The sequence below is a fragment of the Solea senegalensis genome, linkage group LG3 (assembly GCF_019176455.1).
Source record: "Solea senegalensis isolate Sse05_10M linkage group LG3, IFAPA_SoseM_1, whole genome shotgun sequence".
Taxonomy (NCBI): Eukaryota; Metazoa; Chordata; class Actinopteri; order Pleuronectiformes; family Soleidae; genus Solea; species Solea senegalensis.
The window spans coordinates 8,148,101-8,175,828 of record NC_058023.1 but is presented as its reverse complement, the minus strand read 5'-3'; the positions used below and the strand labels follow the sequence as shown (position 1 = coordinate 8,175,828).

The 27,728-nt window shown below is 40.0% G+C and overlaps 1 protein-coding gene across 2 annotated transcripts; it reads left to right on the top strand.

Moving 5' to 3' along the window:
* The first annotated feature begins 643 nt into the window (after positions 1–643).
* On the top strand, positions 644–5,564 carry LOC122766173 (sterile alpha motif domain-containing protein 3-like). Of its 2 annotated transcripts, XM_044020837.1 has the most exons (8): positions 644–988; positions 2,403–2,548; positions 2,661–2,743; positions 2,914–2,980; positions 3,054–4,100; positions 4,294–4,449; positions 4,574–4,666; positions 4,862–5,564. In XM_044020837.1, the coding sequence occupies exons 5-8, from the start codon at positions 3,072–3,074 to the stop codon at positions 5,138–5,140; spliced, it is 1,557 nt and encodes a 518-aa protein (XP_043876772.1). In that variant the 5' UTR covers positions 644–988; positions 2,403–2,548; positions 2,661–2,743; positions 2,914–2,980; positions 3,054–3,071; the 3' UTR covers positions 5,141–5,564. The 2 variants fall into 2 exon arrangements, with proteins under 2 accessions (XP_043876772.1, XP_043876773.1); XM_044020838.1 differs by lacking the exon at positions 644–988 and having other exon boundaries at positions 1,887–2,548.
* Positions 5,565–27,728: the final 22,164 nt, after the last annotated feature.

The window sequence follows — 27,728 nt, the reverse complement described above, 5'->3', positions numbered from 1 at the left end:
GTCGACAGGAAAGAGAAAAACAGATAGAATTTGAGTGTTGGGTTAGGGAGGGCAGTGTTACTGACTGGGAAAAGTACCAAAAATAACTTTTTTTTATTTGAATGTTAAAAATACAGACGGTTACCTGAAGAATGTTGTTCGACTGATGCCTTGTAAGTCTGGTGAATCTGTCCTTTTTTCTTCCATTTGAAAGCCTTCTTCAACCTTTTTGCGACTGAGATGGGTTGATTTATCTTTGAAGATTGGACAGACACTACGACTCACAGTGAGTGTAAGCACTGGGTTTCATCCCTCACCCCATGATCCGGACCCTTCAGTTCTCAGGTCTGGACTCTTACTTCCTCTGCCTCTAAGTCCAGGAAGCCGAGTCAGTCAGTCAGTTATAGTTCTCGCTTATTTGATATATTTCTTTTTCCATTTGTAGTGTGCTGACAAAATGGTTTTAGGCACAACATCCTCAATATCCAGGGAGACAGACTTGGGCAGAAGCAAAAGGAAAAACGCACACACACACACAAAGTAAAAAATACTTTAATATGTAGAAAACTAGTACTGGTCAACTTTCAGAAATGTGATTTGAAATGACTTTAAGGCCGAGTACAGAAATGACACCCACAAACAGGGAAGAATATGTACACTCTAAAAACTAAGTCAGGGGACCTTTAGTCATTACTTAAATATATATATTGTTGTGAAGTAAAAAATCAACTTCTGAGATACTGTTAGACTTTTTACTTTTAATTATTATTTTATTGAGTTTGGATGACACACAAATTATGCATATTCGTTCAATATACTATCATGACTTGTCAGAGTTTAAAATTTTAAATTAATCAACAAGTCATTTAATTTTAAGTTCTGTTAATGTAAAATACAATTTGATGACGCGTAACGGCCCACAGTTTCCCTCTCCTGCATGCGCGCACGGGCATGTTCAAGGCGAGACGAGTGACCACAGCTGAAACTCATCAAAGCGTCGTGGTGAATGGTAAGTAATTTTATGTTAATTACACATATTTGCATTCTGTTGGTGATAGCCTGCTGTAACTGAATACCGAAACCTAAGTCCTTTCTCTTGAAGTAACTCGGGAGTAATAGGTGGCCAGATAGCAACGGAAACGTATTGGCAAGCTAACTTAATATGGGATTACCTATTAGCCACTGCTCCGGTTAGCATGTACGCTAGCTACGTTTATAAACTACAAGTATACACCTCATTTACTTTCACTGGCTGACTAACAAACTAGTGCACAAATAGGTTGTGTGTGCGAGTTATCTTTCGTAGTTCTTCTCATCTGAATCATAGTCTAATCATGTCTAGCTTACGTTAGTGGACGTTACCGGAGTCCGTTAGCATTAGGCTAACTAGTTCCGGTAATACTCACTGCTTTCTAAGAGGCTAGGCCACCATTTTGGCTTGTTGATTCGATTTTTTTCCGTTTTATTTTTTTGGAGTTCCATTTTTTACCTTTTACTCGTATTTTACCACAAAAGTGTGTGTTTTTAATGTTTATAATTATAATGTAACGTTACAAAAAAATTCAATAAAAATGATACCAGGCACATGGTGTTCCATATACTGTATATTGTGTATTGTTTATAAGCCCATATGTTAAATAAGTAAAAACGAGACTTTGTTCACTTTATTAAAAAAAAAAAACCTATATATTTGGCAGATGTAAAGCATTCATATGTATGTTTTTGTGTTAGTCTATTTTTATTGTTTTTTTTTAATTATTAGTTTAACAGCTCAGGGATGTTTAAGGAGCAACCTATTTATGCACTTTCTGAAGATTTTGCACTGTGAATTTGCACTGTCAGTTCTGTTTTGAGTAAGTGTTGGAAATGAATGATTTTTTAATCCAATTTATCAATTAATTAAAGAAATAATCGACAGATTAATTAATAATTAAAACAATTGTTAGTTGCAGCCCTAAAGTACACAGTCTAATTTCTATTAAAATTATGCCTTTGTTGTATTAGAAATGACAGTAATGGTAATATAGTTCATTTAAATGTTTTGACAGGGAAATATATTAAAAGAGTGTTACATGTATGTTTAAAAGATAAATGTATTACAATTTAAAAAGGGTGGTAAAAAGATAAATGCTGATTGGAAAGCTGTTTAAAAATATACATAATTCCTAATAAAAGCAAGTAATTTAATTTGTATTATTTAAAATACAGATTGTGAATTCATGAGGTGTAATTGTTTTGTTTGCACTAAAATATCCATACTCCCTGAAATGTTCTTGTTATAATTTATCTTACTTACCAGCATCACATGGCTTGCTTTAAGATTGGCCCCTGTCACAAAAAACACACTTGGCCTCTGGTGGGCCACCCTGCCACTGGGCATTACAAATTTCAAATAATTTTACCTAATTTATCTCCCTACTCAGGTCTTCAGTCACTTTGCCGTGTGCCTTGCAAGGACAAAAACTCTTCATCTTCTCCAGGTATCCTGGTTTCGTGGACCAAGGGGTTCAATTTGAGACGTGGTCAGCCTCTCAGGACAAACGGGATATCACCTTCTCCTTCCCCTGAGGTGAGGAGCAGTCTGAGCCAATTTATAATTAGTGGTGATGACATAGGTGTAACTTAAGTCAATGCATTGAAGAATCACAAGTCAAATTGAAAATACTATTGTGTGTGTGCAGGCATTTCTGCCTGCTGTCGTTGAACGAGGGGTTCAATTTAAAACGTGATCAACCTCCTGAAAAAAGCCTTGAAGAATTACAGGGTAAGACAGAAACATCCAATATGGATTGGCCTTGCAAAATGTGTACAAATGTCTTACATCTTTGGTGGAACAAGCATTATGACTCTTAAGCGCAGCATTTATGTTCCATAGATGGTGCCCATATTTTGTGGAGATTATCAGATGAAATGATACAAACTCTCATATTGCAGTCTTCCCACAGTGCAGTGTTCAGACTTGGCATATACAGTGATGTGTTCCTGATTTCCATACCTGGAGGTAAAATATAATATGCGCTTAACATTATTCACCATTTACTTGTTACTAAAAATAACTGCAACATGTGAAACAGTTTGTGTACAGGTGCCAGATGCCACAACCGGCTCAACTCCGAGTGATCATTGCAGATCATGATGTCCGTAAAGTTGTACTACCATCTGGAATCCCTGAGACATTGGATGACCTTCACTCAGTCATTCGTGATACATTTTCCATTGCCAAAGACTTCAGTCTTCACTACAAAGATGTGGATTTTGATGAGTTTTTCACCCTTTTATCTACAACTGACCTCAAGGATAAGGACACAATCAAGGTTGTGTTTCTCCCAAACCAGGAGCCTCCAATCATTTTAACCTTAACTGATGTGACCAACATGAATAATCAGCCTTGTGAGGAGCCCGATGTTGACGACACCGCATCTGTGTCAACCGATGACACACTAATTCTCTCATCTGAAGATAGTCCAGGCCACCGTTCCCAGCGCTGGCCCGCTCAGTTTTCAATTCCCAGCTTTTCTGGCTTAACAGAGATCCAAATTCAGTCAGGAAATGAGCGCTTCAATAAATATGGGACTCTTCTCACTACCAAAGATTTAATTCCGCTACTCCCAGACATCCTTGGAAAACTAGCGGAGGCTATTTATGAGTACACTGCTTATCCATCTAGTCTGCAGATCAGTGAGGTTGCAGAGGCCCTCACTCAAAAGCATCCCTGCCTCAAAGAACCAGGCTCATTTAATGGGTCCTATGGATGGGCGCAGCGCCTAAAATATAAGATGAACAATTTCAGAAGCAAACTACGAGGTCTCGGCTGCCCTGAAGTTGAAGTGAACTCACTCAAGAGAAAACAAACACATGACCAGTATCCGGCAAAGAATCTGAAAAAACCAAAGAAGGCGGAGGTGAACTACCTACCCCCTCATGCTCAAGGTGAAACTACTGCAAGTTTGGAAAAAGAGAGAGTGGAGCTCCTAAGTGAAATGATGAAAAGGGACAACTCCAAGGTGGTAGCTCAGAAAATGGCCAAGACATTCAGCCTTCGTCGGGAGGAAATAGTGAAAGAGGCCCCTGCAATCAGTGAATGCATGAAGCGCTGGCCTGCGCTTTTTAGTGAAGCACAGGTGAGATTATAAAATGTTTATTAAACCAATATTTTTGTACTGTGGATTGATACAATGTGGATATAATTTATAAAATAAATAAATAATGCTATAAAAATTTAAAAATTCAGAAATAACCTTTTTCATTTCCAAAATGTACTTTCTGCATTTATTTATACTTGTGTCACATCCTTCATACTGGTGTGCCCTGTAGATAAGTGAAGAATTCAAGAGGATAACAACAGTTAACCTACAATCGACCTTTCTGGCCAAGCTTGACCAGTGCACCCCGAAATTGATGGCCTTGACCCAATCAAAAGGAGGAGCTGCAGGCCTGAAGATAAGGAACATTAAGGACATGCTTCTTGAGGTAAAATGATTTACTTTATTATGAATAGACCTTTATTTTAAATGTATGTTTCTGCCTCACTGTTTCATGTTAATTCTTGCATCTAACTTTATTGAACACCTGATCTATTTTTTCCATGAATCAGGACAACACAGTTGAAAGGCAGAGAGAAATTGCCATTCGCTGCCTCATGGTCTATCTTGGAGAGAAGGAGGAGGACCTTTTCAAACAGTACCGGGTAAGTAATTGAGTACGCTTTGAATTTTTTCTCTGTAGCCTTTCCATGTGGAGATATATCTGTTTCAATCCTGTGCACCAGCTTCCTGTGGGCTAGGCATTGAAGTACATACCTGCATTCCCGTATGCATGACACACTGATGAGCTTGAGACATGTATTTTATACATCCTAACACCTTTTAATTTCTTCTGTAAGGATGTAGAGGAGCTTGACGCAGACCTTGCGATGCAAGTGATGAAGATTGCCATCATCGGTGATGGGTGTGCAACCATCGTAGTCGAGGGAACCAAGATCCTGCAGGGGATTGATGTCGCCAGATCCTGTGCTTTGCTGATGGGAGTAATCTATGCTCTTAACCTAAGGTACCCCAAGCAGTTGAAATTTACCTTTGAGGCATTCCAGAAGCTATGTCTTGAGCTTGATGGACAAAAAGCCAGCTCTAAAGTAATGAATCTCAAGTATGGTATTTTTTAGCGTGAGGAAAAAGCTCACATCTCACGCGTGCGTGCGCGCGCACACACACACACACACACACACACACATCCATCCTAGTTCTTTTGTTTCTTTGATTGGATGAATATCTACTGAGTGAAGGTATCAGCTTAGAAAAGGATGACCTCTGTTCTCTGAGGGTTTTGCTGGAGTTAGGAGTTTGAGCAGTCTGATGTGATCAGAGATGATAATGTTGAAATTAGTGCTTTTAATGTACAGCCATCTGTCTTTTTTTTTGTATAATTTTCATGTGTACAAGTCAAATGATGGTGATTCATGCACAGGGTTTTAGTTGGTTTTATAACAATGTTCCTCTTCATAAAGCATCTGAGTGCATGGTGCTGTTTGCACTTTAAAGGATTTAGTGCTACTGTGAATTTTAATAAATGTTTCTAGTTAATTTGAATACTAATGTCTGAATTTCTGTCTGCATTGTCACAAAACCATCCAATCCAAGGTTGGAGTTTTGAGCAACTTGGCCTCCTGGGAAACACTTAACTTAAATAATTCATGTTGACAATTTTTAAGTCCATGTTACTTAGAAATGGATTTTATTGTGGTCTAAAAGCTAGTTCACTATACTTAAAACATTATGTTGGATCAACTTAAATACTTGCGTTCATATTGACAATTTTTAAGTTCTTGTTACTTAGAAATGCATTTTATTGTGGTCTAAAAGCTAATTCACTATACTTAAAATATTACGTTGGATCAACTTAAATACTTGCATTCATGTTGACAATTATTAAGTTCATGTTACTTAGAAATGTGTTTTATTGTGGCCAAAAAGCTACTTCCCCATACTCAAAATATTGCTTTGAATTAATGTAATTCTGCCAGCAGTTGGCTTAACTTAAAAATTCTAGTGGAAAAAGTTAACACATGTTTTTGTGTTGACCCAATGTTTTATTTTTTAGAGTGTAGCTAAAATAAGTACAGACAATAATATCAAGAAGTGATGTTCATTTTTGTTCATGTTTAACTCAATTTTTAAGACTCTGTATTATAAGTGGTGCAGGTAGGCAGATGATCACCTGATTTAATGGATGTTGTCAAGAGGACAAAGTACAGATCAGGTAGCTAAAAGCAGTTTAGAAATTCTTACATTCATCATGTCTGCCAAGAAATGTAATATGAATTTTATTTGTCTTACTTTGCAAGATTTATGTCTGCTCTTCATTTGTGCTAAGCAAGTGCCGAAGAAGAAGAGTGGATTTAAAGTGCAGGAATCACTTAAAAGTTCTATCAAGTAGTGGAAGAAAATTACTCATTGTAATTATACATAAATTATTTGGAGTTATTCATCTGCAGACCCTAAATTGTTTGCAATTGGGTTCGTATTAAATGACATGTTCCAAACTGAGGGATTGCTGCACATAAAACAGTAAGTATCTCAACAGGGATGTCTGTTTTAAGGAGACATGTTAAAGTTCAATTAGCAAAGACTTCAAATTGTCATCTTAATCACAGGAGGAGCGGAATGGCTGGATGGACTATAAGCCGACTAAAAAAGGCCTTTCCTTTCTATATCAGTAAGAAATGTGGGACACATTAGAGATTTACGTCTCATGTTGTTTAATTATATACCAGCTAAAAGGCTATTAACTCAGTATTAATGGAATTATCTGTGCTGAATAAATGTGGATTCGATGAAGAAAGCATAGCATAAAGTATACAATTGTAGAATATACTGAGCCCCAGACGTGGCATTGGGGGGGGCTAAAATTTTAATATGAAATTGTGCCTGATCATCTAGACGGCAATGATTGGAAGGTTTTTGGCTTTCTATTAACAAACTTTAACTCGTCTGCAGAATATGCAACGTCGAAATTAAATATCCCTCAACAACGGGCAACGAGCGAGTTTAAGTAGGAGCTATTTTATTGACAAACTGGTATGCTTCATTTGCAAAGACATGAGACCGAAGGTGGTACACTCTTCAGTAAGTAGTCGTAGTATTATTTGGTGTTTTTGCAAAAGACAACTGTGGCAAGAAAAGGGGAAATGATCTCTTTGTCAATATGACAATGTCAGAATTAGGAGAGACATGCCCGTGCCTGCCTAAAAATACCTTTTACACACATACAGACGAACAAAACGTGCCCATTCCTCATTAAATTCTGTATTCATGCATATCAAACCTACTCATGCATGCTGTATGTGTTTGCATATCACTGTTATTCCAATTATCCGTATTCACACATGACAAGTTAGTGGCGTATGCCTGTCGAAAGTTCCATCTGTTTTGTGTACTGCGGCTTTGTGTCTCTCAGCTCCGCAGGTCATTTAGTTTGCCAGCAGCGAGTGGAGCTTTCACAAATCCCACAAACATCTCCATTGTCATTGTATTGTTGTCGATTCGCCTTAGACAGAGGTGGTGTTGTTGTAAAGGTGGGTGGCGCAGCCACTTGAGTGACGACTGTGACATTTTATCGCGTCGCCTTCAGCTTGAGCTGTGGCTGCTGTGGACAGCTTGACACGAGTGGGCTAAGCTTAGCGAGAGGACATTTGATGATTTGATGAGGATCTCGGTGTCAACTGAGCTTTTCCTGCTACTGGAAATATGACATGGAGCTAATCCTGCAGTCGGACAGTGAGAGAGTTTCATCCTTCACCTGAGAGGAAAGCAATCCACATTTGTAACACATGCATGCAGCCACAAACTTTGCATAGCCATGCTTTTTTAGGACATTGTGTTGACCTTTATTCCTCAGGTCACACTTTTATTTAGACCTTTCAGGGTTGACATTTTGCTGGTTGGTGTTTATAGCAGGAACTGAACAACAGGTGTATATGTATATACACTAATGATTACTGCAAAAGTGGAAATCATCTGTTTTAGTTAAATGTCAATAATCACAATTAGACTGATGGCTTTAGACATGCCTACACACTCCTGGGCGTCCACGAGCAAAGCCGCTCGACATAAACACGATAGACTCTCACTCACTTACCCCATCCATTTGCATGCACCAGATTGACAATTTACTCAGTGGGCTTTTAAATATTCGTGCAACCTGACTGGATTTTCTCATTAAGCAACTTAAATGAAATTGCTGTGTGGACATTGTAATGAGATAATATTTATATTTTAGTTTTATTGTAATTTTTACTCAATCTGTGGAATCATTATTGTGTGATTAATGACATTTGTCACGGTATATGCGCATTATACGCCGTTAAAAGGGGATTTGTTTTATTTTGTATGCATTATAATGTGAAAGTTGGGTTTATTTAGTGATTTCGATTTTGTTGATACAGTATAAACAACTTTTTCTCAGACGTTTGTGCAGTGCCAGACGATTTTGTGCTCATATATTTTGTTGTAGGAAGTTGCAGAATAAATGTTTTGTATTGGGAGTTTTTGTTGAGATGAATGGGGCTGTATGGTGGAGTTTCTTGTCATTTTTGTTGTTGTAAACTTTCCATGTATAAAACCAGAGCACAACTTTTTTGCCCTGACCTGAATCAAGGGCATTTTCAATATAAACAAAACCCTTGTAGTCACCGAAAGTTGATGTTGTACTGAAAGATAAAAAATTCGATGAACATTTTACTGGCATAAAAAAAATATGTATATATTTAGGAGCACTTTTCAAACTTCCACAGTACAATTTTAAGTGCTTTACAGCATCAGAAAAACATATATATTAACGCTTTAACACCGAACGTATAAGTGACACGTTTGCACAAGCACACTTTGCATTACTGTAATTACGCGACAGTTTGTGGTATTGGAAAAATTTCAGCTGAAAACTTGCATGTCAGAGCTGTCATGTGCTATCGACATGTGTTGTTGCGTTAATTTCACCAGAGAAGAAGGAGTTGGAAAAACGCCTCTCCATTCTGTTCAAATTGAACAAATTGTTTCTTTCTAAATAAAACCTTTAGTTTTTCTTCATTTGAAATTGTTAATGCACTATTTTAACGTGCAGTAAATTGTATACAACTGCCAGATATTGAAAGTTATTCTGGAAAAAATGGGTAGAAGCACTTACTCACAGGACATTTTCCGGCCACTTTTATGGTTAAAATAAGCAAGTAGGTCCAAAGGTCCATGGTGTCCAAGGGTTAAAATAAAGGCCATAAAATTTCAGCAAATTTAAACCAAATAATCAAAAAGTAACATAGAAAATAACAGACAAAAATCATCCTAAGAAAGAACTTTAAAAGACTTTACTTTCCCAGCTGACTGGATCTCTAGTGTTGTTTTGTATTGATGTATTTGCAGTTAAATATGTAACAGTTTTTTTTCCCCACAGAAGTAGATTCTGCTCATTGTGGCAGCTGCGGGAGTTGATGTATAGGAGAGAGAAGGAGAGGGGACAGCAGGGCAAATCACGCTGCACACAGCTCTACCGTGATGCAATTGTGCAAAACTCATGTTAAAGATAATATTTCTTATGAGGAGAAGAGACAATGGCAGGCTGTGAGATAATTAATGGATATAACTTGGCAAATTAACAACATATCCTCATTAGGTTGTAAAGGAAAATGTAATCTGCTCGCAATTATGTTTCCTCCACAAAGTATCTGTTGTTGAGCCTCAGCTGTATAAAAACAGAATTTACAAAAGACAGGGTTGTACTAATAATTCCTTCTTGGCAAGTTCTGTGATTTATTTCTACTGCCAGCTGCATGTTTGCAGGCAGCACCCTCCCAACCCCTTATCTCAACCCCAAACATAACAGACATTGGTTTATGCATTTGTGTATGCAGCCAGCTGGGAAAGGCTGGGAGAGTTGTGACTGTGAGCCTGCAGCCATAATTGAAATGCTGTTGAAGCCATTCGAAATGTAAAACACATATTTTATGTGCGCGAGGAGGAGGAGGAGGAGGAACGTTTCCTAAAGCAACTCTAAAAGCGTTTATGAACCAGTCATAGAGTTGAATCACTATCATGTTCGACACACGGAGAATGAATGCAAAACAATGTGCAGTCATTTGAAGTTGGGAGTTGTAGATCAGGCTGCTACTTTAAAAATGCAGAGATGTGGAAATCACATGCTGGCCCGCTGAGCTCCGGGCAAAGTGTTGTGTGCGTTAGTGTGTCAAACCCATAATTGATCAAACATTTCTTTAATTACCATATACATGAGTATTCTGGGGTCTTTGAGACAACCATTTTGTTTTTTACAACACATTGTGAAACTGAGCTTTACTTGAAGCAACAGTGCAAATTCTGTGTTTTTGAGGATATGGGGACCACAAGGACAAGCCATTGTCATTCACCAAACACCCATGAGAGATAAGTTGTAAAAAGTAATGCTGTCAAAAGTAAATTTCTTTGTCCCTGTATGTCCTCAAGATGATGAATTTCATTTGCCAAGGCAGAAGAATGTTTCTCTAAAAAAAAAATAAAAATTCTGACTGAGATAAATATGTGGATTTTTATTCATCACAGTCATTGAGGATTCTTTAAAAAAAATTTTATTAATATTTTTTATTTCCTGAGAATAAATTGCCGTTAATTATACAGTATACGATATCTGCCCAGTAGCTTGAGCTTTGGCTCAAGCTAAATAAATTAAAACCCCAGCCATGGCTCCGTTATGTGCATTTTTGACCTGTCTGCCACACTGTGGCATTTGTTCACACATTATGCATGCGTTTGTCCACCTGTCCATCCCTGTGTTCTCTGTGTGGGCAAAGCAACTGCCAGTCCACTGTGACTGTTCATCAAAGCCCTGCTCCCAGGCAACCTTGTCGCCTGGCAACACAAGTGAGGTTCACCAAGGTGAAACCTCAACTGAGCACAAAAGGAGAGGGAACATAATGGAAGCACGAGCGCCACCCTAGATCTGCACCTTTTAGTGTTCATCTGCATGGGTCTGCAGTCAGACAGTCCATATGTTTCCATACACAGTTATCCTTGTCCAGCAATAGAGGGAATTCATTTATTGAACTGAAATGTGTCCACCTCAAATGGCAACCAGTTAGGATGACATTTGTTTTTTTTTATGTCGGGGTTTAAATGTTGTGCTAACACAGTAATATTTTTTTCTTGAGTCATTTAAATGCACCAAGTGTTGCACAATGTCTGTCTCTTTGCAAATCTGGCAACTCCTTCCTACAGAGTTTGAAATAATACTACAAGTATCTAGAAACTACTATCTCATACACATAGGAACTTCAAGCCAGACGGTCGCTGTGTCCACATCATTTTGATTGAGGTCTTTTGCTCAATGTCACTTTAATACGCCAATTGTTAAAACCACCTCGATTGGCTTATTATAGGAATACGTGCACTCCAACCCTCCATCACCCACCACCACTTGCACATAGATCCTTAGTGGAGGCTCAGTGATCGAATGTGAAATGTGTCTTCATTTTAGAGCTTTTACACTGTAGAGCTGCAATTACCCACCGATGCCTGCTTACTGCCAGGCAATCAGCACTCCATTAGCTCCACCACACTCGGTCTTCAGACACACATACTGTATGTGCTGACACCCAAAGACGCACGCACACACACGAGGAGGCAAATGCACTGAACTGCACTCTTCGTTCCTAGCAACTGCTGTTCTGGAGAGGACACAAATCACTGCTGACTGCTGCGGCAGTTTATCCATTTTTGTGTTTGTGGTTGATCTTTTTGTTTTTATATTTCTTCAAGCATTCACCCCCTCTCCCCCCCACCACCACCACCACTCCTTAAAACCACGCTGCTTCCCTAGCTTCTGCTTTCCTGGAAGAACACTAAATTTTTTTCCCTTTTTCAACATACCCTAGCAGAGGAAAACTGATCATGTAATACTTTGCCCGAGGTACAGTAGAAAGCAAATGTGTTATTCATGGCCAAAAGCATTTCTATCACGTTAAGTGGAAAATCTGCCGCAGAGAGGTGACTGGGATGCAGGTGGTGCTGAAATGAACACAAACAGACTCTCACATGCACACAGACACACTAAAGCATGTTTATGCATCAGTGCACAGCCGCACAGACACATCCAGGACAAACAGACACAGTCAAAAATAGTGAGCTAAATCTGTAAATCGATTTTTTCCAGGTTAAAATAGTAAGTCTCCAGTGGAAGCGGCATTGTGTATTCCGGTTTACGGCTTTGGATGTTTATTCACGTTTTGCTTGTGTCTTCTATCCCTTAAATTTCTAATCCAGTTGAGCACACAGGCACCCTCCAAGTATACTTTCCTCCAAGTATACGGCACACATTAGTTTTCTGGTCAGTCCTTCACTCGGCGTGCATGTATTGCTGCTGTCTGCCACCCTTCAGCCACTCTTTTTTTGGAAAACCAAGCCGCCCTTCACCTTCCCTTCCTCTAAATTGGTCTTCTTGGGGAACTGTGAACAAACATCAAGCCCAAGGTGTCATTATTCATACTGATGACTCTCACACAAGGAGATGTTTTCCCATCTGAACACTGACTCAGACGGAGCAGTCAACATCCCATATGGCAGTATATCTGTGGTAAATCATATGTACCGTAAAATAGGCAAACATTAAATTGTAATTACCCCATTAATGTTTTTTTTATGTACAGTAAGTTATAACCACAAGGACATTCAAGTCACCTCATATAAAATTAGGGATGGGATAAATGGGACAGTACCACTTTTTCACAAACTTGAGTATCTACCAATACCGATATTAGTCCGATACAGTCATTTTGGACCATTTATGAACTATGAAGTTGTTAATAGTGCACATATGTGTGGAGTCATATCATAAACAGAATTATCCAACTATGTAACAAATATTGTTCTCCCAAAAGAAGAAATGAACAGCCTAAACGTGACTTGGCTAAAATGCTTTTACTGAATTAATTTACATTTTTATAGTCTGTGCATAGTGAAGCATATGTATAAAAATATTCCGGATTCATATCCGATCCAGTGATATTGATATTGATTCCCATCTCTATATAAACTAAGCCACCATCATTCCAAAATATGACAGGAAAGGATGGTGAGTGAAAGCTCAATTTAAATTCAACATGTATCTATTTATGTTGACATAATGTGTGCAAAACCTGAGAAGAGAAAATGCAGCAGAACTGAACCACCTGTCTAGAAATTACTCAGATGTAGACCTTTGATAAAATAATTAATAAATATAGCAGAATAGTCACAGCAAACTGGTGGTTACAAGCCATCCTTCATTGTATCCTCTCTTTCTTTGAAGCACAGTGAAAGATGTTTCACATCCATCAACCTAACCTTACATTGTGAAGTTGATATACTTGCACGCATTAAAAATGTTTAATGTCTAGTTTTGATGTCATAAGGATAGTATCTGTGGTCTTAGTGGTTCTACCACAAACAGCTGCTGGAGCGGTAGCTGCTATTTGAATAGAGGACAAAACAAGTATGAAAGGTGCCTTTTTCTCACTCTGCAGTATGCAATTTATCTTCTCTAACCATAACCACACTTGTATTTCTCTTTTCAGTGTGTTAATTTTTTCCCTCACTTTAACCAGTGATTCTCTTTTAATCTAGTCTGTTCGGAAGCTAAGGTTAGAGGGCTTAATTTTAACAGCTGCCTTCCTCCCACTGTACTGTTGGTTCATTCTTGTCTTCCTGGTTCACAGTAATTCATTCTTTTTTGTTCTACCGTTTTTATTGAGCTGATGGCTACAAGCCAATTCATTCAACTTTTGTCTGGCTGCAGTCACTTTTTAATACGTTCATCTGTCGAGGCAGGTATTGTCAGGTACCAGAAAAGTCATCTCTATTCCACTGAAACACCTTAAGGCAAAGAGCCAGGAAGAGAGATTTAACCCATCCACTCATTGATTTTCACCCCATGTCTTGCACATTTTCAGCTGGTGTAAAAAGAATTCCATCTAGCAGTGTGGCTGGGCATCACTTCCAAGTGACAATAAAGATTTGGTGACCAAACTCCGCTGTGCTGATGTGAAAGTTCTGATTAAACTAGATGTGTTAAGTTGCTTCCTGGGTTTGTTGCTACTGAGGAGTACTATCGTGCAATTTAATACTACTTTAAACTCAAACTTGAACATTTAATGACCTGGTTCACTAAGGTTCACTAAGCTCACATGACGATAATTATAAGATTAATGTAGAAAATGCCTAGCGTCTTCATGTTTTCCTGTTCTGAGTGTAGTGGTTATTCCTGGGTGTCACAGCAGTTGTCACCAAGTAAACGTAGCTGTCAGAGGTTGGTTTGCTCACTTCACTTCATTGCCAGTTCTTTTCAAAGACAGTTTGTTAGAGAAGAACAGAACCAAACTGTATCCTTTGTGCAATAATGACTCATAACACGTCTAGATAATTTCCTATTTACCCACCAACGGGCTTGCTTATGCTTTGAGTTCCTCCCTCAAAAGTCAATAAGGGAATGTTGCCCTACTTCTGTTTCCCACAAACCTCTGTCTGTGCACTCTCCTCCTTCATTCCCATCAGCGACAATGGCAAAGTAAACCAGTACCCATGGTGCTGAGAATGGAGAACAAAACAGAACAGAAAAAATAAAGTATGAAGAAGAAAAAATCTCCTACACAAACATCTTATAAACCACCACCCTGTCAAAAAGCGGGCCCCATTCCTGATTGCAGTTTTCGATCTGTATTTCAGTGTATCACTGAAAGTCATAATTATGCTGTCACAGAGGGAGCATGCAAGAGAAGCATACTAAGACACACACGCATGCCACACACTCACTCACACAGTCGGGCTTGTGTAGAAGGGACAGCTGGGGGGAGAGGAGCCATTATGAGTCAGCTGATGGCAGTGACAATTGTGTGCAGTATGTCTTTGCTGCTCTCTGCCATAAAATATTGATCATATATTGATTGATCTTTCTCAATCTCCTAATTGGAAAACACGCACATCACTGACAGGTCAATTAGATATAAATTTGTAGTGTTTGTGGCAGCGTTGCTTTCCAACAGGCTTGCGACAGTGATATATTGTCGATTTGCAAACAATCCTGCAAAATCCTACATCAAAGTCCTTGATTTACACTTACTGTGGTGCATTATAGATTGAGAAGAATACAAACAAAAACATCTGCCACCTCGCTGCTGTAAAATAAATGTAACATGCCTTCAGAAGGTCGAGTACATTTGTCAAATTTTAAATATTTACTGGTCAGTTCAGTGGTTCAGAACTGTCCGAATTACCCGAGTGACCAGGCAATAGCTATGCAGGAAAAACGATTAAGGTAATGTTTGGCACAGGCTATACAAATGAATGAGTGAGAGATGGAAAAAGGACTGGGGGTGGGGGGGGAGGCTGGCAGCATATCTCAGGAGGAAGAAAAAGTCAAGGACGTGGTGAGTGAAGGAGGTGTAGAGAAGAGAATGATGACAAACACAGCACACAAGCCTCACAAGCAAACAAGTGCAGAGATAATTCAGCAGCTCAGTTTGCAAGATCCTGCTTGATCCTGACAAAAAGGAATGAACAGTAATAATAAAAGGATTAAAAACTCCATTTTCTCCATCAGTCTGGAGAACTCCTATGGTTCCTGTTATGTCCCAATCGTCCACCCCACACAGAGTGGCTAAGTAGCATCCCACAGTTCCACTTTCATTATGACAGTGTCCTAAACATCAATAATATAGTGGGGCAGGAAGTACCAGATCGCATGTGCATTAAGAAAAGGCAGTGTACACGTTCCAGTAAAAGTAAGGTGATGTCTATGTCTACACACACTCCGTTCGTTATCCGTTTATCTAATCTGTTCCTGGTGCCAATCACAGCTGAGTCTCATAAACTAAACTAACCCCAATCTGCGTGACTTTGGACTGTGAGAGGAAACTGGAATAACTGGAGGAAACCCCACGCACTGCTGCGTGGCCGCAGTGCTAGCCACTGTACAACCATGCTGCCACTGAAATCTCCACACGGTTAGTTTAGTGCTCTTGCGTTTACAGCAAGAAGACCTGGGTTTGTGACCCGGTTGGAACAAGGGCCTTTCTGCATGCGAGTTCTCCCTGTGTGTGCATGTATTTTCTCTGGGTTCTCTGGTCCCCGTCCCCCCCCCAAAGTCCAAAAACATGCAGATTTCGGGATTAGGCAAATTGGATACTTTAAATTGACTGTAGGTGTGAGAGTGGATTGTTTGTCTTTATGTGGCCCTGTGATGGACCGGTGACCGGACTGGTGATAAAGCGGTAGAAGATGAGTGAGTACATATGAATGCATTCACTATTGGTCACTGAGATTAACACATACTAGTATTGCATGATTATAAACGCCGACAAGAATACACAAAAGTACACAATGTACAATTTTTTAGTTTTGAGTCATGTAACAATAAAAAGAGAACAGCTTGTCACCTGTCTGCCAAGTGTGCTTGTCCTTTTGTGTGAAGTGTTGTGTGAAGTGTGCTGGAATAATGTGCAGCTGTTTGTTGACCTCAGTACATGCATGCGTGTTCACTAAATGGCACACTGAACACGCCGGTCTTGTACAAAGTATCTAAAAGGGATAGTTGAGTAAAAGTACAAATTATCTTACCAGAAAATGACTTTGGTAGAAGACAAAGACAATGTGCCTAATCACACAATGTTAAAGCAAAACATTGTAGAGATCCACTGCTCTTCCTTCATACATGCCACACCCCTCTACCAAATGCATGCCAGTTGGTACATAGTGCTGTTTTCATTCCAACAGAAATTTCATTTAAATTCATTTTATGCATGCATATATTTGGAAGTCCCCTATCTGCTTTCTGTTTTCCTATTCCACTGGCGAAACACGGCCAGAAAGCACGAGCTGAAGCTCCTGTAACCATCCTTTCTCTTCTCATCAGGATCACACCAGAAGAAAGTGGGTGGGAAAAGGAGAACAAGAGCGGCGAAAAGGGGAGGAGTGGGCATCAGTGGGAGCTCTCTAGGAACACACACTCGTTGACTCTGGTGCACCCTTCACAGGTGGAGCTGTCAATTCAATTATGCCAACAGTCTGGCCCATGGACACACGGGTGCATACAGTGCAGCGGCTCTCCACCAGTGCACTCCTTTGCTTCACTCCACCCACATGAATTGCTCATGCACATGTTTATTCGCGTACGCCCTGAAACGTTGCAGACAATTGTAGACACATTTACACACGTGCACTCACACTGCGGAGACAGCTCCAGCTGAGCCCCTGAATATCAGCACGTCCCCGTCTCGGTGAGGGTATCACAGCAACAACATGTGCAGCAGGGGGTGTGAAACTCTCTCCACCTAATCAAGGCATCTAAGCACTGGCATTTCCACGCATAGCCAGGCACTTCAAAGCCCTGCTGTTGTGTGCGGCCTGCATGTCTGTTGTAAATTCCTGCCCTGTCTTACTCATCTCTCTTTCTCTACATCCCCTTTCGTTACAGCTTGTTTACTGTGGAGTTAACCCTTTTCATTCCTGACACGAGCATATGCTTTTTTTTGTGTGTTGCATCCCTAAGTGTTGAAATCATGTCCCGGAGAAAGCATGGCTGTGTCTACTTTGTAACATCCTACATGAAACATGGCATGTTGGTTGTGTTTTTAATGCCATCGACCAGGGAAGCAAACAGACCAGCATCAGTCCTTCAATCTAAAGTGGTTTACAACATTCAGTGTGTTTACAGGCATGTTCAAAGTCTGATTTTAGTCACACTAAGAGAATAATTGTTTTTGTTTTTAATGTCATGTGAACATTAGTCTGACTAAAATCAAGGTAGTCTTAATTGGACCAACATACCTGGATGATGTGATTGATAGTCCGTTTACTCGCGCATGTATAAGCTTAGTCAGACTGGAGTCAGACTCGGCGTTCTGCGCAAAAGATGTTTAGTCTGTCCATTGTAAAAACAGAGGTCCAAAACGGCGGCCTCCATAGAGCTGACACGGTGCCTAATATCAATATGAAACGCTAAAAAAAAAGTAAACTTTTTTTTCAGTTTCTGCCTAATTAGATGAACCTCATTTCTCAAGTGCTAGTATACAGTAGTACACAAGTTATCTTCTATTGTAGTACCAGCAAATCCCTTAAGGGAGTAGCTGAAAGTAGAAGAAAACAAAGTCATTTAAATTGTTTTGTAAATTGATTACTTTCTTTTAAGATGAACTTGGCGTCCAAGTTCATGACTTGTCTGGTGCTGATGGGTCGTGATGTTATTTAATGGCTTCGTGGAGTCTCAATTATTAGTGTTATTTTTAGTCCATCCTTGATGCAACCTATCGATTTGAAGTTATGATACAGCAAGTTATGACTCGGCACTAATTAGGCTGTGTTTCTCTCACGCTCTCTTCTTCTGTATCTCTACTCCTTTAGCTGTCTCAGCTCATTGCTGTCTCCCACGGTGGCCGTGGAGCTGGGTATGACATGCGGCGCAGACAGGCCTGTCAAAGAGCGGTGGCACAGAGGAGGAATGAGGAAAGAGGAGAAGGCCACACAGTATTGTGCAGGTAGAGGCATCAAAATTTGAATTTGAAAATGTATTTTACACAGACAGTTGACTAAAATACTGTATATTTCTTTGGTTTGAGCTGTTAAAATTTTACTCACTCTGTTGCACAAAACATTTTAATGAACATCTCTGTTGAAAGCCACTAGGTGTTACAGGAGAGGCACAATTACTGTGTGAAAGCTTGGTTGCTTGCACCTAAGAAATACTCCAATATTAAATTCCCTTTAGGCAATGCTTTAAATGCACAAGTCTCTACCAGTGGCGAGTTGCTTTGCTCTCAGGCAGCAACTGTGTTGTATTTACATTTCAATACTAAACGTGCACGAGAACGGGATTAGAACGTGTCACTAGTTCGTCTAGAATCAGCTGTTTATCACAGGGGACGGATTGTCTTGCGTGATTTTTGTGTTCCCGTTTCACTGCAGCGAGCTCGACGATGATTGGACAAATGTGGCAAAATCGTAATTTCCAGGCAAGCTCAGCTTCCACGACAGTGCAAGATGTTGTTTGTGTGTGGGTTTTTGATTGACAGTGTTGCAGAAACATACACGACAGCAGAGCCTTTTCTGCCTCAGCCGTGTGTGGATTTTGCGAGGGAAGTATGCAGACAAATCGCTGGTCATGTTATTTGCTAATTTTTACATACACTGTACATAAAAACACTATTATAGCTTTTCTGTTTTACATAATGACCGCGTTTTCTTTTTCTAGTAGTTCATTTGCAGAATTTATATAAAAAACTGGGCCTATTTCAAAGACCAGCAACTGCCACTGGTCTCTACAGAATATACCAGGTCATACCTAAATAGTCTTAACCTTTTGGATGATAAGCACAGTGCATGCAAACAGGATATTTACGGGCATTGATGCAATATATTAGTTAAAGGTTTATTTACTCATTGTGATGGATGTGGTAGGTGTAAATGCATCATCATCATTGCCCAAGGGAGGGTAAAGGTCATCTACTGGTTGGTCCAGACTGAAATATTGTATTTCACCAACTTCAGTTGGAATCCTGTGACATTTTGCACCATCATTCATGTCACTGAATCACTGCTCTTTTTTTTATCTCATCAATTTCACCTTCATCTTTTATAGCAGGAGAAATCCCTTGGGATGTGTCGTCTCTTTCTTAGGAGGGACTGAACATGCGGTTGACATTTCAAACGCTAACGTGAGGTTGATATTTTTCCAATGAGGTGAAATGTGTTTGTAACTTTACTACGGATGGCCCTAATAATTGCTGCTTTGTCCGTACATGATGAGTCCCACGGACTTTTGTGACCCACTGACTTCTCATCTGGTGCCATAATCAGGCTGACATTTTTCGTTTGGTGTCGGTTATCTTTACACGCTTGAGACTTTGCTTAACCCTGTATCTCATGCTGTCGTCGAGTCAAATGCAATTAGCTCTCTGCACTGTAATGAACAAATACCAGTAAAACTAAACATTAACATCAGCCTTAGTGCTAATGAGCAAATGCTAGTTTTACGCTGAATATTAACTACTAAACATAATCATCATCATTATCGCTTGGCTTTGTGATGATGTCAGCATGCTGACTTTTTGCTTTTTAGCTCAAAGCACCACTGTATACAGCTCAGCTGTCAGACGGGCGTCTTGCTCTCGACCTCGAATGGCTTTCTTCTGAATAGTCAAACAACTTTAAGAACAGAAATCTGTTTGAATAACATCTCTAAATATAATAGTTGTATGCATAATACACTCTATGGTCTTTAAATAAGAACAATATATGTTCACCCTGCTTCACTGTATGCCTCTCTGTGCTACAGACAGTGTAGTTCAGAGCTTGGCCCAGCTCCACAGGGTGTCCTTAACACTGGACTTATTGTTATCAGTCAGTATTATTTTGTCGACCCAAAGCATAGATAAGTGAAGAATTGCAAAATGGAAGTAGGACACTGGAGGTGATGGTGTAATCTGGGTGGGAGTTGATTTCTTTCACAGGCAGCCGAAATGAATTGGTGGTGTGTGTGATGAGATTAAAGAGAAAAGTGAGAAAGGCTGGGGAGGTGTAAAGCCTCTAGCTATAAAAGGGAAAGTGGTGAGTTGGAAGGGTTGGGATACTGAGTGAAGGAGGAGGGACAGGGTGTAGAGGTAGTTTATGTTACAAAATATAAATATGATGGCCTTCTTAGTAGGTGAGGCTAATGGATTTCTCTTGTCCGGGCCCTCATCCTGTCTGAAACACATGGATTTCAGCTGGATCTCACTCATACCACACGAGTGTGTGATTCACAGGAAGCACCGTTGTTTTTGTTTTTTTTTAAACACTGTGCATACAAGAAATCATGCTGTGAAAATTTACACTAAATCGAAACTGCTCTCACACGCTCACATGCCTGATGTGACATATGATAATGAGTTTTATGTGCACTGTTCCAATGCGTGACATACATCGCTGTCACGTAATGATAAATGCTGGACCACTCTGAGACAGATTGATTTTTTTATTCAGTGATTTCTCAGCTGAAAAAGTAGCTGTCATGTCTGTTGTTCAGCAGTCGCTTTGCTACAAGGTACATACCCTTGTCAGCAATTAAATGGCTCCAGAATAAACACCGCATTGGCTACGGTGAGCCACTTGTCCACCAACAATGCGGCAGTTCATTTTTAACCATTAACATTTAAATGGCTGCCACGAGTGATTGGCCAACTTTGAATAGCAATTTCAACACACAAGTGATTCCTCTCATCCCCTATCAACGCTGATGTTGTCACAACATTGCATCGTGGAGGCTTTGGCAATTATGCTTTCACCGTGCACAGTGTTTACTGTCAGGCACTCTCAAACAGCTCCAATTGTAAGAGTGTGACACATGGCACATGGAGGGATGGCCACTTTTTAAAAGTAGAATGATGTAAAGTAGCTTTTGAACGATGTGGGATTTTTAGTGGCTGATGCCAATACTTGGAGAGTGAATACTATATAGTGGAATGACCATGTTTTTATTTATTGCATCTGCTGAAGCACAGTTTATTTAACATTCATGAATGTCAACAAGTAATCAAGAATCTTAAGGTGTTTTAGATGCAGATTTTCCATTTATCAGCCTTTTGAACACAGACATCAATAGGTGCAATTATCTTCAAATGCCAGATACCGGTTTTCATTGATTAATCAGTCGTTTATAGCCAATGTTGTGTCGCATGGCTCCTCACAATAGTAAATTAATTATATGTGTAAAGCAGAATTTGTATATGCTTTATAAGATCATTTGAGAGCGAGATTGTGTTTAATGCACCATATATAATGTGATTGTTGATAGAAATCCTCCGCCTGAAGGACCCTTTGCATGCACAGTGTGTGCAGCTCGAGTGGTGATTCACAAGATACTATACATCCATCATCCATTCAATGGAATGTTTTCGTTCACATGATTGTTTGACGTAGGTTCTGATTTAAAAACAAACACCGTCGTTGCTGCAATGTTGAGGCTGTTCAGCATGCATATCGCTGTTTATTTACTCAATTAGACTTCAGTTGTGCATTTTATTCATCTAAAATATGCATGGCTTCTTAAAATATACATACTATTTATGTTCAGAGTTGTTTTGTTTATTTGAATTCATATGATCACTGTATTCACCCTCCCTGTTCTGTTGTAATTAGGTCAATTAATCATACACGTACGTGGCCAACAAAATATAAAAACGACCTTTTCCCACATTTTATATTAATTTGTTCCCTAATAATAAAAGACATTTGTGGCTATAAGTCGTAGTGTAAAGGAAGGCGAGACATAAAGGCCGCCTGGGTGTGTTGGTAACTGTAACCAACTGTGAAAGAATTCAGTGTGTGAATCAAAGTGATTCCTGCTTCATTCATGTCTGAAGAAGAGAAGTCACTGCTCCAGCGAGCAAAGCATTTCAGCACCAGCTGCTCAAATTAGCTTGCACAGTGTTTTAAAGTAGTAGACTGGTGCAGTGCCATGGAGTCAACAAATCGATTTATATATTTAACAGTAAACAAAAGCCCTTTATTAACTTTTGTGTAATCGGTGCAAAAACATTGACAGTTATATAATAATAATAATAGCTGTGTGCAGCAATGTGCCCATAGAAAATGGATGGAACCTAAAATGAAATGAAAACTTTTTTTTTTATTGTAAATCACAACTCAAAGAACCCTGAACTACATAATATAAAGCAGAGCATTTTTCTTTTTACAATATATTATATTGAGGTGAAAAAATTGATTGTGAGTGAAATTGGAACAGATGTGACTTCTTCAACAAAAGCTACCGTTGCACTGCCGAACAGCCTCAACATGCAGAGCCAATGGAACTGAAGGAAAAAAAAAACCACACACTAGACATTCATTAAATGAATCTCTCCTTGGTGTGTTTTGTGCCTGAGGGGCTCATCAGTGACAAATGGCCTCCAACCAACTCATGTGTGACACAGGTGAGGAACGAGTATATCTACACTCAGCGTTTTGATGACTCCTCAGATGGTGGTTGCGCGCACGCACGCACACGCGCGTGTGCAGTGTGGAAGAGATGGTCATAAAGTGACTGAGCTAAAGAAAAGCATGTGATGTCTGCGGTGACGTTTGCTTCTACCTTTACAGGATTTTCTGTTGGTGCTTTGGTGGCATGTGGCCCCCCAAACATAAAGTTACCTTAAATTGATTCAAGTATTGCATTCACTATATGAGTACGCTTGGTTTATATGCTTAGGGGTCGGTCCGGAGCCCACGACAGTGGTAGGTGGCTGTTGATTTACCCCTCCCAATTGTGGTCGTTTTCCCAAGATGAATTGGCCATTGATATTACAGATGCCCTGTGGTAAAATTACACTATTCTATCTCCCCATGTAAAACTAATCCTGTTGGAATAGGACTTTGGACTTAAAGATTTTCCCCAGGAGTGGCCAGGTGAGGGGGGGGGGGCAGAATGAAAGCAATGACAAGAATAATGAGATTAGGAGGGTGAGCAATCATGAGTTAAGTCAAATATACTGTAAAGAAGCTGTGAAAAGTGAATCATAAAATGTATGCTGTACTAAGGTTTACGTGCAGATTTCATGATTACCATCATCATAGCTTAGCATGTATCAACTGCATGGCGGTAAACGCAGTTGGAGCTGATGTCATTTATTCAGCTGTGATTAGTCATAATTCAGACGAGAATGTCCGACTGTGAAGACGTAGTATTCAATAACCTCTCTTCTTTAAACCATAAACTCATTTGTTTTTGTCCGTTTTTAAAAAGTGTTTCAAGCTAAGATGTAGAGTGCAGCTTTGTGAACACGTCAACTATCAACTTTGCACTCAACCACAAAATAACACAAGCTGTTGCACCAAATATATATATCTATATATATATATAGGTATAAAATAGTTTGTAGAAGTCTACTTTTGGGAAGCAAGAAGCAAAAGTATGTAGCTCCATCATAAAGAATATGACAAGAAGTAATTAGAAGTCATGTGTATTATGGGGAACAATGAGAGCATTTCCCTGTCACGGAAGAACAGAGGTGGTGCTTTTTCTGTGTTCTCTTTATTTTAAAGATGTCATTATCGCTGCTGTTCTTTCCCCTCTAGCTAGACGGATGCAGGGAGGTAGCATTGAAATTAACCTGTGTGTCTGGCAGCTGTGAGAGCACCGATTGAGTGCTATCACAATCAGTTTTAGTGAGTCACAACACATGCTGCTGCCTTCAATAGCACAAAGGCAGAATGACAGAAATAGCTTTCATTAATGGATTCCCACCTTTGATTCTACTTTTAATTGGGTTTTCTGCACACCCGAATATGTGCATCATATGCTCAGGGATACACACAAACGCCCACAGCCAAGTGACAAATGAACGGAGTAAGTCCTTTTCCATTGATTTCTGCTTTTCATTATGCTGGCGCGGGCTTTGGGGGGTGTTTCACAAAGCGCTCTTTATCGGCTGCATTCTTTTATGAAATGGAAATTATCATCGTGGGAGAAAAACCTTCCACTCATCGCTGTCTGGAGCCGGTCCAGCTAAGTCTACTGGGACACATTCAGTGGCTGGGAGAGATAACCATATTCATGGCCAGTTACTATCCTGAGCTTAGTCACCTGTTTTCAAAAGGCTTGGTCGCCTTATTCAAGACGGGTTATTATTGAAAGCACTGGTGAAAACATGGCTTGTGGCCCTGCCCTTGAAATGGCTTTTTCTGTGTGAAGTGTCACGATGGAATGTTGGAAATAACAAAAGCAAAGAAGTATGACAAAATGTGTTAACGTGTTTCTTTCATGCGAGTGCTTTCACGCCTTTGTCGACATCTCTGTGCTTCCACCTATCCTTCCTTTTCACCTCCTCCTCCTATCCGTGTATAAGTCTTGTCTCCATCCTTTCCTCGTCACCCTCCTCCCCACCTGCTCCCACCCATGTCTTGACATATCTCTAGTCTCTATTCTACATCTTTCATACAAGTTGATTCATATCTGCGTGCGCACACACGCACACCAGCTGCCAATTATTTAAGTATTTTGTCCAACAACGGAGACGACTCACCGTTCCATATGCCGTCTTTGCGCTTCACTGTGACCCAAACATTTTTTTTGTAATTGGATCATCTTTCTCGCAGCAAATCCCAACATCTGTTTTTTGGGGGATGTTTAATCGCTCCACACTTGCCTTAAACATCTCCTTGAACCTACACATTTTCCTGCCTACAGATATACAGTAATAATTCTGATCTTGAGCTGTACCAGTCATCAAGGATGAACCCCCCTGAGTTCACAACATGGAATGCCTGTTATTCTTGGCACATCTATGGCTTCTGCCCAGGTCTGGCTTTTGCTCTTCTGGTCTTGGATTCTTGTTCTGACTGCTGACCTCACACCTGAATTATACAAAACCTGAGCTCTGCTTTTGCTTCAACAGCTTTTCTCAGTGAATCAGGCTTCTGAGACGGAATAATTGCACGTATTTCTTTTTTACCCAACCATGTACAGTTGGGGGCACACAAATGTAGTAGGTCTTTCACACAGAGGACATTCTGACATATCACAATAAATGCATAGTCGCAATCATAAAATCAACGAGGGTTGAATTCAATTAAGCCACTTCAGTGTCATGGCCATGCGACTGTGAATGAATGCTGGCTCCACTGTCACACTTTTGGGGCTTGCTTGAATAAAAGCACATCCGCCAGGAATGTAGTTAGTGATGCATGGGCTCTTCATACGATGAGTCAAAATGGCTGCTGTGGTGAACATAACCCTCTCTTGTGAGTAGTAAATTAAAGTTAAAGTGTGTAACATTTAGGGGTGCAGAAAATGTTTAACGAGTAATCTCATTCAAATCGCTTTGACTAGTATGGTTTTGTTTTACAGCCTCCACCATCTTGTGCCACCATGTTTTCTACAACAGCCCAACTAACTAACTATAGCCTAAATAGTGGAAGAGTACCACGAATGAGGGAGATTGAAGGAGACCTTCTTAAACACTACAACCTCTTAAAGGAGACTAAATTGCTCATCCTGAAGCACAGCACAAGTACCTGAAGCTTGAACATGGCAGAAAACAACAAACATCTGATGGTGAATATTATCGTCTTCTCAAGAGCACAGTTGTTGAATGCAGCTGATCAAAGCTTAAGGAAGGTGTCTTATGACGTATTTTTTCTTATTCACCGTATAAAAAGTAATTTGAGTTTGTTGTAAGTCTTTGCAACCTTGGCCAACACACTTGTTTATGCGTTATCCAAAAACACCCTTGTATTTCCTCCTTGTGATTGCCGCCAGGAGGTTGACATTTGACTGTTCTTGCTGCTGGCTGACAGCTCATATTAAGGGAAAATTCCATTTAACCCCATTAATGCAGCCCCACAACATCCCCACAACTCACGATTCAAAAATCACATGACCCTCTGTGTAATTGTAGATGAAGTCATGGCAGGTGCGTCTTGGTGTCATATGATCTATATACCCGGGTATCACCGCAGTATATTTAAATATGTCTACAGATCTATCTTATTATGTCAGAGTATAAGCAAAGGCAGCATCAGTGCATCTCATCTCGGCACATCTGGTGAAATGTGATCGATGAAGCATTTTTATTTGAAAGTGCAGCTTATAGAGGCACAGCATGTGGTCTGTGAAGGTGTGTGTGTGTGTGTGTAGGTGGATGCAGTGGGATGGTATGCAATTTGTGTCACCGACCGTCTTCGTGTGTGGGGGACTGTATGTTGACGTGCAATTTGCATGTTTGTGGCTTTATGTGTGAACGTCGTATTGAACATGTGTGTGGTATAAATACAGTACAGGCTCATGTATGACGAACATAAAAGCCATGATGCCTTCTGTGTCTTGTTGTCCTGTCACCACAGGCTGTTTACGTACAGTCTGTCTCTTCTGCTCACAAATACACATGCTCAAACACACGTACACACACCATCTTTCTCTCTCCACGGACCTGCCAGGAGAAAAAATAAATAAATGGCTGTCTTTTAAATGGCCCACTCAGCATGGTAAGATGACTCGCTTATCATCAAGGTCTGCGCTCCGTGCAGACGTCACACAGCACCCAGCAGGAGGCCTCTGTGTACATGTACAGTACAGCAAACAATTCACCCACAGCCTGGCGCTGCACGCATGTGTCTCCTCCGCATATATAGGCAGATGCAAATACACAGAAATACTGTAGAACAAAAAAAAAAAAACAACACCTTCTATAAAGCCCATTCCTCATCCTTATTTCTGCCACTGCACACCTCCTCCCTCTCCTGTCCGCCCTGTAGGGGAGATTTCACACGGAGTGAAATACAGCGTTGCCAACATAGGAATCTCTAGGAATCAATTTATGCCACGGGGCTTTCTTTTGGCTCCCTCTGCTTAATGCACTGCCACAGTGGGCTGCTTGCAGAACGGTTTGGCTCTGTTTTCTTCATGTTTACAGGCAGAATTACTCCGAAAAGAATGTATTTGCATGACACAAAGTGACTCTGTGCTTTATTTATGGGTTTTCAACGTATCGCGATAAGAAGGCATCAATGACAATTGTCAGCATAGCTACTCTGGAGTAGACTTTTGTGTTTGATGTGTTCCCTTTCATTTATGACTGTAGTAATGTGGAAATAATCACTAGGCCAGAGCAGGTAAGTATAAGTAAGTAGTTTTCTTTTTTTTTGGATATGTGAGAATGTGGAGGCGAACATCAAAACAAGCCACCTGAATCACTTCTGGCATCTTCTTCTTTT

Bases quoted from the DNA above. Each gene is read 5' to 3' on its own strand.
- LOC122766173 (XM_044020837.1), top strand. From the start codon at position 3,072: ATGCCACAACCGGCTCAACTCCGAGTGATCATTGCAGATCATGATGTC. The intron at 4,101-4,293 runs GTGAGATTATAA...TGTGCCCTGTAG, and splicing joins CGCTTTTTAGTGAAGCACAG to ATAAGTGAAGAATTCAAGAG. The intron at 4,667-4,861 runs GTAAGTAATTGA...TTCTTCTGTAAG, and splicing joins ACCTTTTCAAACAGTACCGG to GATGTAGAGGAGCTTGACGC.